Below are 12,729 nucleotides of genomic sequence, written 5' to 3' on the forward strand. Positions count from 1 at the left end.
TGAGATGTTCTGAGACTTAATTCATCTGAAAGCACGTTGAGATCCTGGCAGGGCAGGATTATGAATATAAGCAGTATTATGAACATGGGCTCTAAAATGCTTTGACGATGTTCCTTTGAAAAATGACTGGATATGAATAGAGACATCCAAGCTAACTGACGCGTCATTACTTTACTGTAAGTTCCCTCAAGCTATTAGACAAAGGTATTTGTCCACGGGTCATGGAATATTACAAGCGTTTTTGGCACAGCAGTCGGAGTCTGGATTTAGACCAAAGCTATGATTGCATTTTTGCGTACTGTCCCAGAGGATGTCTACAGCACTGAGTGGTGAACAGAGGCCAAATTACCGCTGCCGTTGTTAGCGACCTTTTGGAAATACTTAATACGATAGATCATTCAGAATGGAAACGGTCAGGTGCTTGCTCACATCCACTGGCCTGCTTACATCTCAGATGTTGGAAAATGATACGTTTTCTCCAGGAGCCAAGCCCTGCTTTCTGCAGGCGCAGACCAGTCCCACTTCTCCAGTGGGGTCAGAGAGCACGTAGACGCCGTGTCGGGAAAGGCCACGCTCCTGTGTCTCATAACGAGCGCAGCAGTAACGCGGACAGACGTCGGGGCGCGTGACCCTGCTCAACAAAAGTGTCCTAAATGACAGAGCAAAGCAAGAACCCGCCAATTTCCCGTCAAAAGGCAGCTTATTTTTTCCACCTAAGCACCTCAACGGTGAAAAACACCGTCCTCATCTGACTTTTATCAATGCCTGCTTGTTTCGTGGCACCGTCCACACTGTGAACGTGAACTGGGAACGGCAAAGGAAAGGCTGTTAGTTTAAAAGCATCGCTGACACGATGGCACGGTGCAGACCTCTGCTTTCTTAGGCCAGCTGAGGAAGTGCTGTCGAAGACTTGCAAATGAGTTGGCTCCAAAATCACAAAGTTTCCACCGCCTCCGGATCGGATGAATGCAGCCCTTTCTTGCGATCCGACGCACAAATACGAGTCGACTGGAAAAAAAAACAGCTCCTAGCTTAATCCTACACGAGTCGGGTTTTTGACAGCTCTCCAGCCACAGCCTTTTTATTTTTTCCCCCCACTTCTTACAAGTAAAATGAATCCAGGATGGAGACATGTACTGTTAGGGTGCCGCAGTGTTTAGACATCTAAATAATGCAGATGGATTTTGCATCATTCATGAGAAGGGCAGTTGACGGTGGGTGTCCAGGAGGTGAGCCCTAATTGCGAGCTCATGACTTTGTCTTTCCACCTGTAAAATGGGTTTGCAGCACCTCTCAACCCCTCAGGAGAAAGCAGGCGAGAGTCGCTGTGCTCGCCCGCCCTGCGGCTACAGCAGTTTGGTTTCTTGGGTTATCGGCTGGAGAACGGAAGCGCGGTGCATTTATGACGCCTGCGAAAGCAATGCCGTCCTCTCGATGCGCATGATGTCATCGCTGTGAGGTGATATTGCTGTGAGGCGATGAGGTCACCAGGAGCTGGTGGGGGGCAGGCACTGCCCAGGAGCACTGTGATGTCATTAACATCCCTATGACGTCTCTCCCCCACCCTGACGGTGGGCGGGTGGGGCAGGGCGCAAGGCGGCCCTGCAGCCATTCAGGGGAGCAGAATGAGTGACAGCCCGCCATTTTGTTTACAAAACAGCGGAGCGACGGTTGCTAGGGGGCGGAGCTCTCGCGAGATCTACGAGGCTCCCGTCGGCCCCGCGGCTTCAAGATGGCGGAGGCGGTGCTGGAGCTGCTGGAGCGTGTGTCGCGGCTAGAGGAGCCGCTGGAGGGGCTGCGGGCGCTGCGGGCCGCCGTGCACGCCCTGCCGCTCGCTGCCCTCCGCCAGCGCGCGCGGGACCTGCGCCTGGCGGGGCTCTTCGCCCTGCTGCGCCGCAACGAGCGGTGCGCGGGGGGAGGGGTGCGGGAGGGGGGCAGGGGCACGGCGGGGTCGGGGTCTCCGAGCCTCACGGGCCTCTTTGCTCCCCCCCTCACCGACAGGGAGCAGGTGTCCTTGTGCGTGTCCATCTTGGAGCGGTTCCTTCAGGCCCTGGACCCGCTGGACGTCATCCGTGACTTCCGGGGCGAGCTGCAGGAAGGGCTCTTCCACCCCGACGACTCGGTCAAGATTCTCACCATCTCGCAGGTAGGAAATGCGGGGCCCACGGGCGGGATGCTCCACACAGCGGGGTCTTCGCCTGCCGTGGCTGCACATCGTTACCCGCTGTTCTGTATGTAGATGCGTGCGCAAAAGTGCGCGTGTGTATTTGTGTGCGTGTACAGATAGGCGTAATTAATTCTTTACATCCCAGTACCAAGCTAGGACAAAAGCGCTAACGTTATAATCTGTGGCACTGCGCGTGGTACCACATCTGTGTAATGCTGTGCACAGTACCTTTCCAGCACTTGTCATTGATATTGCCAACGGAGCAATAGCTGGCTTGTATACTTTGAACTACAGTCAGAAGAGTGGCAGAAGCAGAGTCAAGTGGCAGGTGATGTTGAGAACTGGGATATTATTAAAAGTATTTTATAGGGCAGGGTGGAGGAGGTTGAGGGACTTCGGGCAGAAAGTTTCCACAGCAGAAATGGCACCACGCTTGATAGGAAATGATGTAATGGGTGCGCTTTCTGTTCTTCAAAACCAGGCAAAATGCTTAAAATAGTATCTTGAGTCTTGAAAAAATCCAGGTAGCAAATCCAACATCTCATTCGCTGCAGGAACTCAAGAATGTTGTTGGGCGAGGCCAGGTATTAAATGCTGTCTGTTGCATTTCATTTTATGGATGAGCTGTGCAAACCGGTACTTGAATTAACAGATAGACTTGGAGTCCAGTGATCGTGTACTGGTGTCATAACTAGGGCATGAGAAATGGGGTGGTTGCCCCAGGTGCTGGTCTGGGGAGGGAGGAAGGGTGTGAAGAGAAAGCAGCTACAGCTGGCAGCTGTGTAATCAATCGCATGGCCCCCAGAGTAGACTCTGCCTGTAACCCAGGCAGGTACCTGGTTGTGCCCCATGCTACTGCTGCGCACTCTTTTATTTGAGGAGAATGGAAGAGTTACTGCTTCTCTTTGAGATTCACGCCCGGTTTAAACAAGGTGTTCAAATATTATCAACAGCTTCGGTGTTGAGAACAAATGACATGTGAAAGAACTCAGGGCACCTGTTTGTTCAGGTCTTGCTGAATCAATCAGAAATCAAAAATAGTAAACAGTGATGCAGAGAAAATGGGCAATCCACTCTCAGATTCCTGTTTGGTCCCAGGATAGTTGGTGTGATGGTACTTACGAAGAAGAGTTATGCTTTGTTCACTGAAGATGGGAACTGAAGGAGTTGGCTTTTGTGCACTGACAGGTGGCAAACAAAGCCGCTGAGAGCTTCCTAAACTGTCAAGGAAAAACCTAACACTGATTTCTTGTGGTATTTGTAGGCGTTAATTTGACAACACGAACTCTGAGAGAAAAGTGTAGTAATTGACATAGCTGACCTGCATAATTTTCTTGCAAATGTTGCTTTTATATAAATTTAAAATTTCTACTTAAGATATTTAAATACTGGTTCAACTGTTGTGTGTAGTTTTGAAATTGATGGAAACAAACTAATACTTCATGTTCAACTGAATTCTCAGGTTGGAAGGATAGTTGAAAATTCGGATGCTGTTAGAGAAGTTGTTGGGAATCCTGAATTACTAAGGCAGATCATTTATTGCATTGGTGGAGAGAAAATATCTGTAGCTAAAGAGGTAAGCATTGTGAACCTTTTCAATATTTTTCCCTATAATTGAAGTGTTCCTTGTATTGTATACAGTATCTGTTTTGGCTAAGATGGTAGCCTTGATTACTATACCGAAGAAATGAAAGGCTGAGAGCCCCAGAGAGCAAACTTCTCAAAAGCGTCTAAAGCGCTTTGGCTTTAATGTTTTGAGAAAATCTTACCCAGCATCCTTGTCTCTTGATAGTAGTGGACCTTTGAACTGAATTGACAGGCTTTGGTCCAGTTACAGCAGACTTGCCTAGATCAGACTCAGCAGACAGACCAGTGACTCCCATTGTCAAAGCTTAGCTTCAGATGTATAATGTATTAACTGACTGGTAAGGAACAATTTAGCTGATGTTTCATTGTTTTCTCTTTGTGTGTATAATGCATATAATTGTAAGCTGCTGTTTTGTTTTCTTTTTTGTAGGCCATCAAATCACTGTCAAGAATAGCACAGACCCAAGATGGGCTTGAGGCTTTATTTGGAAGAAGTCTGTTGGCTGACTTGAAAAATGTCATGGCAACAAGTGATATTGTACGATATAGAGTATACGAGGTAAGAGAAATATAGTTGTTTGTTTTTTTTTTTTGGTGGAGTAGGTTGTAGGTTTTAAGTGTGATTTTTTTTTTTTATTTTTTTTAATTCAACCCTGGTTCTGTCTTTGAAAAACCATTAGTCCATCTTTGTAGCATGTTGAGTTTTACGATTAAATTCTAAAAGCAGCGAGGAGGAGGACCAACTCACCTTTCGCGTTAACAGATTTTCAGGGATGTGAGCCAGGTGGAACAAGATCACACTTAGACACCAATGTCCACTTAAGCATCTAGTAGGTGGAATAGGATCTAACCTTCGGTGCCTTCTAATTTTGGCACTAAAGTTCTAACGTGTTGTAATTATGGGCTATGATTATGGATTTGATAGAGTGTTTGCAAGATGGAGCAAGTCTATCACTTTCAAGTGACTTGCAGATTTTGCATACTTCTGGATGGCAAAAAAGATTGGGAAGGAAAAGGGCTATACCCATACTCTTCTCTGAAATTACAAGTGGTATTTCATGGCTCTCTTACTTTTGAAATGGGGTGAGCCAGGAAAGTGCACAGTGAGACTTGCAGTCTTGTTTAATAGATTAAATTGTACAAGATAGGATGCAAGAAGAAACCAAATGAATGAGCAGAAAATCTAAGTCATTTATGAAACAAATTAATAAGAAATGGGGATTAAGAAGTAATATTTTCAGGTAGATATTTGGAAAGTTAAATGCTTATAGGCCTATATAACTTTATAATCCTAATTCAACGTAGATAGTTCTTATAAGATTGCCTCTTTTCTTGTGTTTTGTTTAGTTAATTGTTGAGATTTCTTCAGTGTCAGCAGATTCTTTGAATTACTGTGCAAACAGCGGATTAGTATCTGACCTGCTTGGCGAACTGACCGGAGAGGATGTGCTGGTCAGGTATGTTGTCACATTATCATAGTCTCTGGTACGTGCATCCCTTGGCTGCTTTGTACTGGTCTGTACACAGTTTTATGTAGCTCGTGTGCACAGGTTTGACTTCTTTTCTCCTCTTAGAATATAACTATCCTCCAATACCTTTTATACATCTCTTTGGATGCTGCTTTCAGGAAACCAGTTTAAGTCTCGCTTGTTTTCTGAGAACAGTGGCCAAATACTGATTTAAGTTGGGATTCCTCAGGTGTTCAGGAAATCTGCTAGCAGATTCTGATGCAGGTTGGTGGTCTCACTTGGATATGTTTAAAGTCTGTTATTAGTCAGTCTGGAATGCATGTAGTCTTGTCTGTTTTTAACATTTCTAGAAATAATTGGATCTTGGCCAACTCTGGATGTGTAGTGGCTAGGAATTGTCTTCTTCAGCTAGCATTTCTCATTGCCACTTACAATCTTAAAAGAACTTAGAAAAATAAGTTTTGGGTTTGTTTGGGTTTTTTTTGCTTTTTTAATACTGTGCTGGGAATATTTGGACACATCCTGATTGGGGTCTCTTGGTACTACTGCAATATGAGTATTCATTCAACTTGTATGGGGATCTCTAAAATGGCTGGAAGACTAGAAAAATATTTTTCTTATCCTTTTGAAGTTCTCTGAAAAATCTCTGGTTTCTTTAAAAAGAATCTGCAATAGGTCAAGTGAGGATTTATTTCTCTCTTTGCTGTAGAACAACCTGCATAGAGATGGTGACCTCTTTGGCTTACACTCAACATGGACGTCGGTATCTTGCCCAACAAGGGATCATTGATAAAATTTCTAATATAATCATTGGTGCAGATTCTGATCCTTTCTCAGGCTTCTACTTGCCAGGTAAATTTGTTGTTAATTATTTCTAATAAAGAATCCTTGCTAATTCTTTGTCTTAGTTTGAAGGGAAATGTATGTATAGAAGCATTGTTCAGTCTACAACATGAATGCTGTTTTGACTGATTGAGAAAAGGAAAAATGCGTCACGGGTACAGTTATGTGCTGTAGATACACAATTTAATTGTCTGTGGTATTGCTAAATATAGCTTTAAAGGGTTCCCACAAACTTGAAATCTAGTAAGTCAAGGAAAAGGCACAACATATAGAGCAGTTTTGGGTACTGTCCTTCTGAAAGAGTAAAAAAAAATGGTTAGGGTATTTTATATATAAAAATGTCTTTCCTCCTTTGTTTTACCATGGAAGTAAAATAAACTGCATTTTCGATATTACTTGGTCAAAGACGACTTTTTTCTTTTTCGCTAATTGTTTAGATGCAACAATTGTGCAGTTTTTTTTCCAAGAGTAGATGTTTAAAGTATCTCAATAGAAGTAACCTTTTTTTTCCTTTAAGTTTTATGCCGTCCCTTTTAATATAGTAGCTGATTTAATATATTCCTGATTGATTGATTGATTTTTTTTGAGGAAAAAACATTTGTGCATGAGATTTGGGAATAATGAGTCTTATTTTCCTTATCTGAGGTGAATTATATGAATTAAGGGCATAAATAATGAACAATATCTAATTAATCTACAGTAATTTTTGACTTAAGGGAATTATTTTAAAAACATTTTAAGTCGAACCAATCCATGTCCCTTCTTGAAGGACAGACCGGGTTTTAGAAAGTGAGGGGAAGAGATCAGGAAAAGAGAAGGGCATGTAAATGAACTACACCCTGCTTGAATACTGAGAAGCTGTGGCTTTGATCTGATATTTTGGTATTGGCCACTTACCATATAAACTAAATGAAAGTGGGTGGCACTTGTTTCTGCCTGTTTACTGCTGTGCAGGTGTCTTTCTCATACTTTCTTGCACGCTATATTGGCTTTCTTGTTAGTAGTCTCAGCAGAGCTGTCAAAATTTAAGTAGGTGATAGAAAATTAACTACTCTAGTATTTGCAGTTTCTCAGTGACAGAGCTGAAACACACACACGGTATATCTAGGCTAGGGTGACATTTTATGTATGTAAGTATTTTTATAAAGGTAGTTGGCAATTTTTTGTGTGTTCTTTGAGAGAAGATGCCTGTACCTCTGTCTGTTCTGTACTCACTGCTTTTTAAAATACTGACCTATCTAATAGTGTTCTGGCACCTTTCACGAGCACTACTTGCCACATTAGAAGTGTCAGTTATAGCAACAAATAGCTTTATTTTGGTGCTGTTTGATAATGCAATTGTGGAGAAGTTTCCTTTTATCTCTTTCCCATTGACTTATTACACCATCAAAGAACTTTCTATTTTGGTTGAATATCTTTTGTTTTGCTTTGGACAGGATTTGTTAAATTTTTTGGAAATCTGGCTATTGTAGACAGCCCTCAGCAGATCTGTGAACGGTACCCTGTGTTTGTGGAAAAAGTCTTTGAAATGGCAGAAGGTCATGACCCAACCATGATTGGAGTAGCTGTGGACACGCTTGGAATCCTAGGATCAAATATGGAAGGAAAACAGGTTTTGCAGAAAACTAGTTTGTATCATTTTTTTCCTATATTCTAATAAAACTAAGGGGAGCTCTTTGAAGGGAGACATTTTACATTTAAAGTTGGGAAAGGAATCTTAAAACATGTCTGCTTACCTAAATTTTACAACTGAAGTTTTTTGTTTGTTTTAACTGCTGCAAAGCCTGAGCATAAATTATTGCTTACTGCCTCTCTTTAATTTTGATAGTAGTTGCATTCTGATGAAAGACAAGGGCTACAGACTATCAAAAGGGGTTTAATTATACATGGCATTATTAGTCCTGATCCGACACGGTATCAGATTGTCTTGTGCCATGAGCTAGAATTCTTGGTGTTTCGAATATACTTACATCAGTAGAACTTTAAGTAACACTTACTTTAGTTTCTACTGACCAGTGTGGTGCAAGTCCATGATAACACTATAGTTGTAGATCACTTTCCTTCCTTCTGCTGACATTAGAATTTAAAGTGAGGAAAAGACTTGATACTGGTTTTAGAAATCATATATTTTTCTTCAGAATAAGATTAGACGATAGGCTGAAGTCTTATAGAATTGGAAACAAAATGGGGAACTTCTTGCTGCTGATCAGATGCATTCCAGTTTAATATTGAAAGTTGACACTAGCAGATATCTACTTTTGCTGGCTTTTTAAAATGAGATAAAGGAGTTCTCATTCCAAGTAGAAAAATGCAACTATGGTATTTTTTTTGCTTGTCACCTTCCTTTTTGGTAGCCTTGAGAGAGTCCAGGAGTGGTAATTTCAGAACCACTTAAGGCATTTTAGTACATCAAAGAACCTCCCTCTCCCCAACAGTGCATTCTTCGGTACTAATATAGTATAATAGTAAGAATTGGACAGAGTACAAAAGTTGTCAGTCCTGTCACTTGAAGTGAAACCTCTCTTGATGCTTTATTTATTTTTTTTCCCCCGCCAAGAGAGTCGGTTCCAAGATCTGCTGAACAGAATTGGGCACCACGCAAAGAATTCCCCAACAGAGCTAAGACTTCGGTGCTTGGATGCCATATCTTCTCTTCTTTACTTGCCAGTAAGTTTTATTTACAGTGTAGAAGATTATTACTATATGTCTTGTGGAGGTTAAGTCAAGTTTCCTAAAGGGTCAGTGGTGGTAATGATCCCTGATGAAACACTTATTGAAGGCAGGTTGATTTTTTTGCTGATGGGGAAGTGTGTAACCTTCTGGTTTTGATGCATGAAAGTGAAAGATGGGTACTTGGTAAATGCTAGGTAATAGTGATTCATTGGTCACCAGTCTTTCTGTCTCTGTAGCCAGACCAGCAGACAGAAGACCTTCTAAGAATGACTGAATCCTGGTTTGCCTCCTTATCAAGCCAGCCTTTGGAGCTCTTCAGGGGCATCAGCACTCAGCCATTTCCTGATCTCCACTGTGGGGCTTTAAGAGTATTTACTGTGAGTTTTGTTTTTTTTTCCTCCTTGAATGAGTCTAGAAGTCGTAACTTCCATTCCAGGTCATAACCTCTTGTCCTAATGACTGAATTAAAATGAATAAGTTTAGCATTCCTTCTGTATATCCATCTAGAAGCTATAACTAGCGTTGAGGGATCTCTAGTTTGTCTTCTGTGCCTGAACCTTGCACAGCAGATGAAAACCCAAATAGCATTGAAACTGGATACCAAATGAGTCTGCTCTGTTGTCTTTGTTTTCTTATGAACTAAACAGGGAATTGAATTACCACCTTTCCTGCTGCCAGTGTGTCACAGTAGTAGTTCTTCATAATTCACTTGAAATCAAAGGGAAAGAAAACACGACTCTGGCCTGTGTCCAGTATAAGAAGTTCTTTTGGTTTCAGTGGCATCCAGTGTCGTCTAGTTGTCTGTTTCCTGTTGCCCAGAATGCTTATCTGGTTACGCTTGCATGCTCAGCCCTGCTGTAGCTTACCCACTGGCTTACTGTCTCAGCATTTTAAAAAAGCGATTTTACTGTTTTTCTTTTTCTTTTGATTAGGCCATTGCAAGCCAGCCATGGGCCCAGAAATTGATGCTTGAAAGTCCAGGATTCATAGAATACATCGTAGACAGATCTGTGGAACCTGACAAGCCTTCAAAGGATGCCAAATATGAACTGGTTAAGGCCCTTGTCAATTCTAAGACAATTGCTGAAGTCTTTGGAAACCAGTATTACCTAAGGCTTAAGGCTTACCTGCGTGAAGGTCCTTACTATGTTAAGGCTGTATCTACCACTGCTGTGGAAGGAGCAGAATAGTATTACTCACTCCTCATTTTTCCTTTCTGGCAATCCCCATGGTACTGGAGCAGTGCTTAGTACAAGTGACTCCAGTTCAGCAGGGGGATCTGAGCTCATGAAAGGAACTCAAGTATCTGACACTGTTGGAAATGACAAGGTCAGGAGAGTAACTCTTGGCAACCAGAGGGCACAGTGGAACTTTCTTAAGGGTATCATGGTGTATACATAAGTCCACCTTCTGTATGGGTGCATATTATATTGTTTAAAAATAACAGGGACTGAGATGAGCATTTTGTCAGTAGCTGATTATATTTTATTTTGCAGTGATTATTGGTGTATGTTTAGCCTGAGTGTTCCTGGTTTTGAGGTTCTCATCATGTTTTCTTGTCAAATCAAACAAAAGGCAGATTCTGTAACATCAAATGCTGCGAAGTCTAGGGAATTTTTTTTTTCGCTTCTCTCATGTGGTACACCAGTAGAAAATCCTGTCTTAACTGACCATGTGTCATTAAAAATTTAATAAAATAAATAAATCCTGGGAGTTCTCATACTAACATGAGATGGTGTTGAGTTCAACTCCTCAACGATGGCACATAGAGGACTTTTTATTTTCAGTTTCCTCTGCTGGACATGCAACTCATATGAATGGATGATGCTAAATATTGTTTGTTTTGTATGGTCAGAGTGAATGTGGAAAATCTTGAACTTTTTTGCAAATATTCACCTTTGCTGAAGCAAGTGCAAAAACAAATGGGAAATGTTGACTTTGCTGTTAGATGCTATTTCTTGCTGGCAGCTTAGATTACTTGTTGAAGAGGAGATGATATGAGTTATGCTCTTCTTGAGTCAGTCTGTCTACTTCAGAACCAAATTTTAACTAGTTCTCTCTCTCTCTCTCTTTTTTTTTTTTTTAATATAAATATTTTTTATTTAAAACAACTCTTGAACTTTAGTTGCCTTATATGCAATAAGGCATCAGGGCTCAGTGTGTAAAGGCATACATACACTGAGCCAGGGAGGAAAACTTCTAGACCAGCTTGCGTGTGGTATGTGAGTGTATGTCCTCCTCTGAAGATAAGCTGTTGTGGGGATGAGGTCCCAGGCTAGCTAGACCATTGGTTAGTTAGTTTGGTAATGATGATCCACAGATCAAGTTTACTTAATATTTGTGTTCTGCCGTAATTTAAACCATCAGTTTACTTTTGCTTAGGGCATAAAATACCATTGATGGCATAATTTAAAAAAATGGTGTTAAGGGAACACTAAGGTTACCTCATAATGTCGTAATACATCAGGTTAGATGCACAGTATGGTAGTGGCTTGCTCATTTGCCCATCCTGCCAAGCTATGGTGAATGAGTGAATCGCCTCGATTGCACTGCAGCACCCCTCTGGCTGTGTGTGGGTTTTGGGCAGGAGGAGAACTAACATCCCTGTCTTTGCAAGACTTTTCATAAATGGGGCAAGACAGACAAAGGCTCAGGGTACCCAGAGGTTTAGGGGGTGGAGAGGAAAAGCGATGAATTCATTTTCTCAATGTAGAAAAACTTGTTAAGCAACTTCTACTTATGTACCTGAACTGGAATTATTATGGATATTGGCCCTTATCCTGTGGTTAGAACTGTCTGTCAGAAAACCTTATATAAATAATTACATCTGTGGTACCTGCTAGTGGACAGTGTAATATTTCAGTGTCTCCCTTGTCAGGAAAAAGGGCAAACCTGTTTGTTGCATTAAGGGGAAACCATCACGAGAAACGTTGTAAATACTGCATGTGGAAACTTTTTTTTTAAGTTTTTAAGCTGTGTCGAAAGTAGTTAAAAAATACCTGCTTTTCCTTGGACTGACTAGTCTCATGTTATGGGTTTAGTTAGCTTTTGTGTGCTGGTAACCATTGTATGAGCCCTGTATTGAAACTTCAGTAAAAGTAAACTAGTATATAAACTTTTTCACAAGTTGCAAGTCTCTTCCTTGTGTGCTTTGAACTGTCACTTCACATTTGCCAGAGTTTGGGAGCATGTTCTGGAAGATGCACATGGAGAATTATTCTTTAGGCTGTGCTGTTTCTCCCTGGAGCACTGTTCCTGGTTCCTTCTCTGGAAGAGGACGTCACTTGCAGGCTCTTGATGACCTATATTTCTGTACCAGTCAGAAATAAATTCTCACTCAACTTCAGCCAGTAATATCAGCTTCCCAGTTTCAGAAACTCAGCAGCTTCAGACTCCCTTCTGTGACAGCCTAGGGCTGAAAGCATGGCTCCTATTCCCATCTTCAGCTGATCTTGGTGGTTTGACCTTTTAAGTTGTATCTAGCACTTACTGACCTTCTGGGGAAGCGGTACTGAAAAAAGGTATGAAAGCAAGAGCTTGGCTTTCCAGAACACAGCTGCTTGCAAGCGGGGCGGGGGGGATGCACATGCGCCCTGTCTCCTTGGTGAAAGGGTTTGCTGCCAACTTCATTTTTTCAGAGGAACAATGCTTGAGCTCCCCTCATGTGCTGTTGGTATGAGCCTGAAAGTTGGCAGAAACTGGAGACTGCACTGCAGACAGACATGTTGCTCTTTGCTCCCATTGCTAAAAATGTTTTTGGTTTTGGGTAATGTGTGCTGTTAATCATGTACAGCTGGTTGAGAAGGGGCCCTAATTTATTTTCTGAATGATCATGCATTACAAAAGCTGAACACAGATGTGCCAGTATGGCTGCTGAATGCGTTGCTGCCTCTCCACTTGGGGAACTGGTGCAGCAGAATGATTAACCAGTATATTTAAATCAACTGGGGGAAAATTGGAAGGCATTTATCGGGTCTGATCCCATGTCAT

At 41.9% G+C, this 12,729-nt stretch overlaps 1 protein-coding gene across 1 annotated transcript; it reads left to right on the forward strand.

Annotated features, from left to right (window-relative positions):
* Nucleotides 1–1,700: 1,700 nt before the first annotated feature.
* Nucleotides 1,701–11,859, forward strand: PSMD5 (proteasome 26S subunit, non-ATPase 5). Its single transcript, XM_090022860.1, has 10 exons — nucleotides 1,701–1,905; nucleotides 2,002–2,146; nucleotides 3,630–3,743; nucleotides 4,185–4,313; nucleotides 5,102–5,211; nucleotides 5,933–6,075; nucleotides 7,503–7,694; nucleotides 8,624–8,733; nucleotides 8,976–9,116; nucleotides 9,672–11,859. The coding sequence occupies exons 1-10, from the start codon at nucleotides 1,733–1,735 to the stop codon at nucleotides 9,927–9,929; spliced, it is 1,515 nt and encodes a 504-aa protein (XP_089878986.1). The 5' UTR covers nucleotides 1,701–1,732; the 3' UTR covers nucleotides 9,930–11,859.
* The last annotated feature ends 870 nt before the right edge of the window (nucleotides 11,860–12,729 follow it).

This window comes from Crocodylus siamensis, chromosome 11 (assembly GCF_052110815.1).
Source record: "Crocodylus siamensis isolate JL-2025a chromosome 11, ASM5211081v1, whole genome shotgun sequence".
Taxonomy (NCBI): domain Eukaryota; kingdom Metazoa; phylum Chordata; order Crocodylia; family Crocodylidae; genus Crocodylus; species Crocodylus siamensis.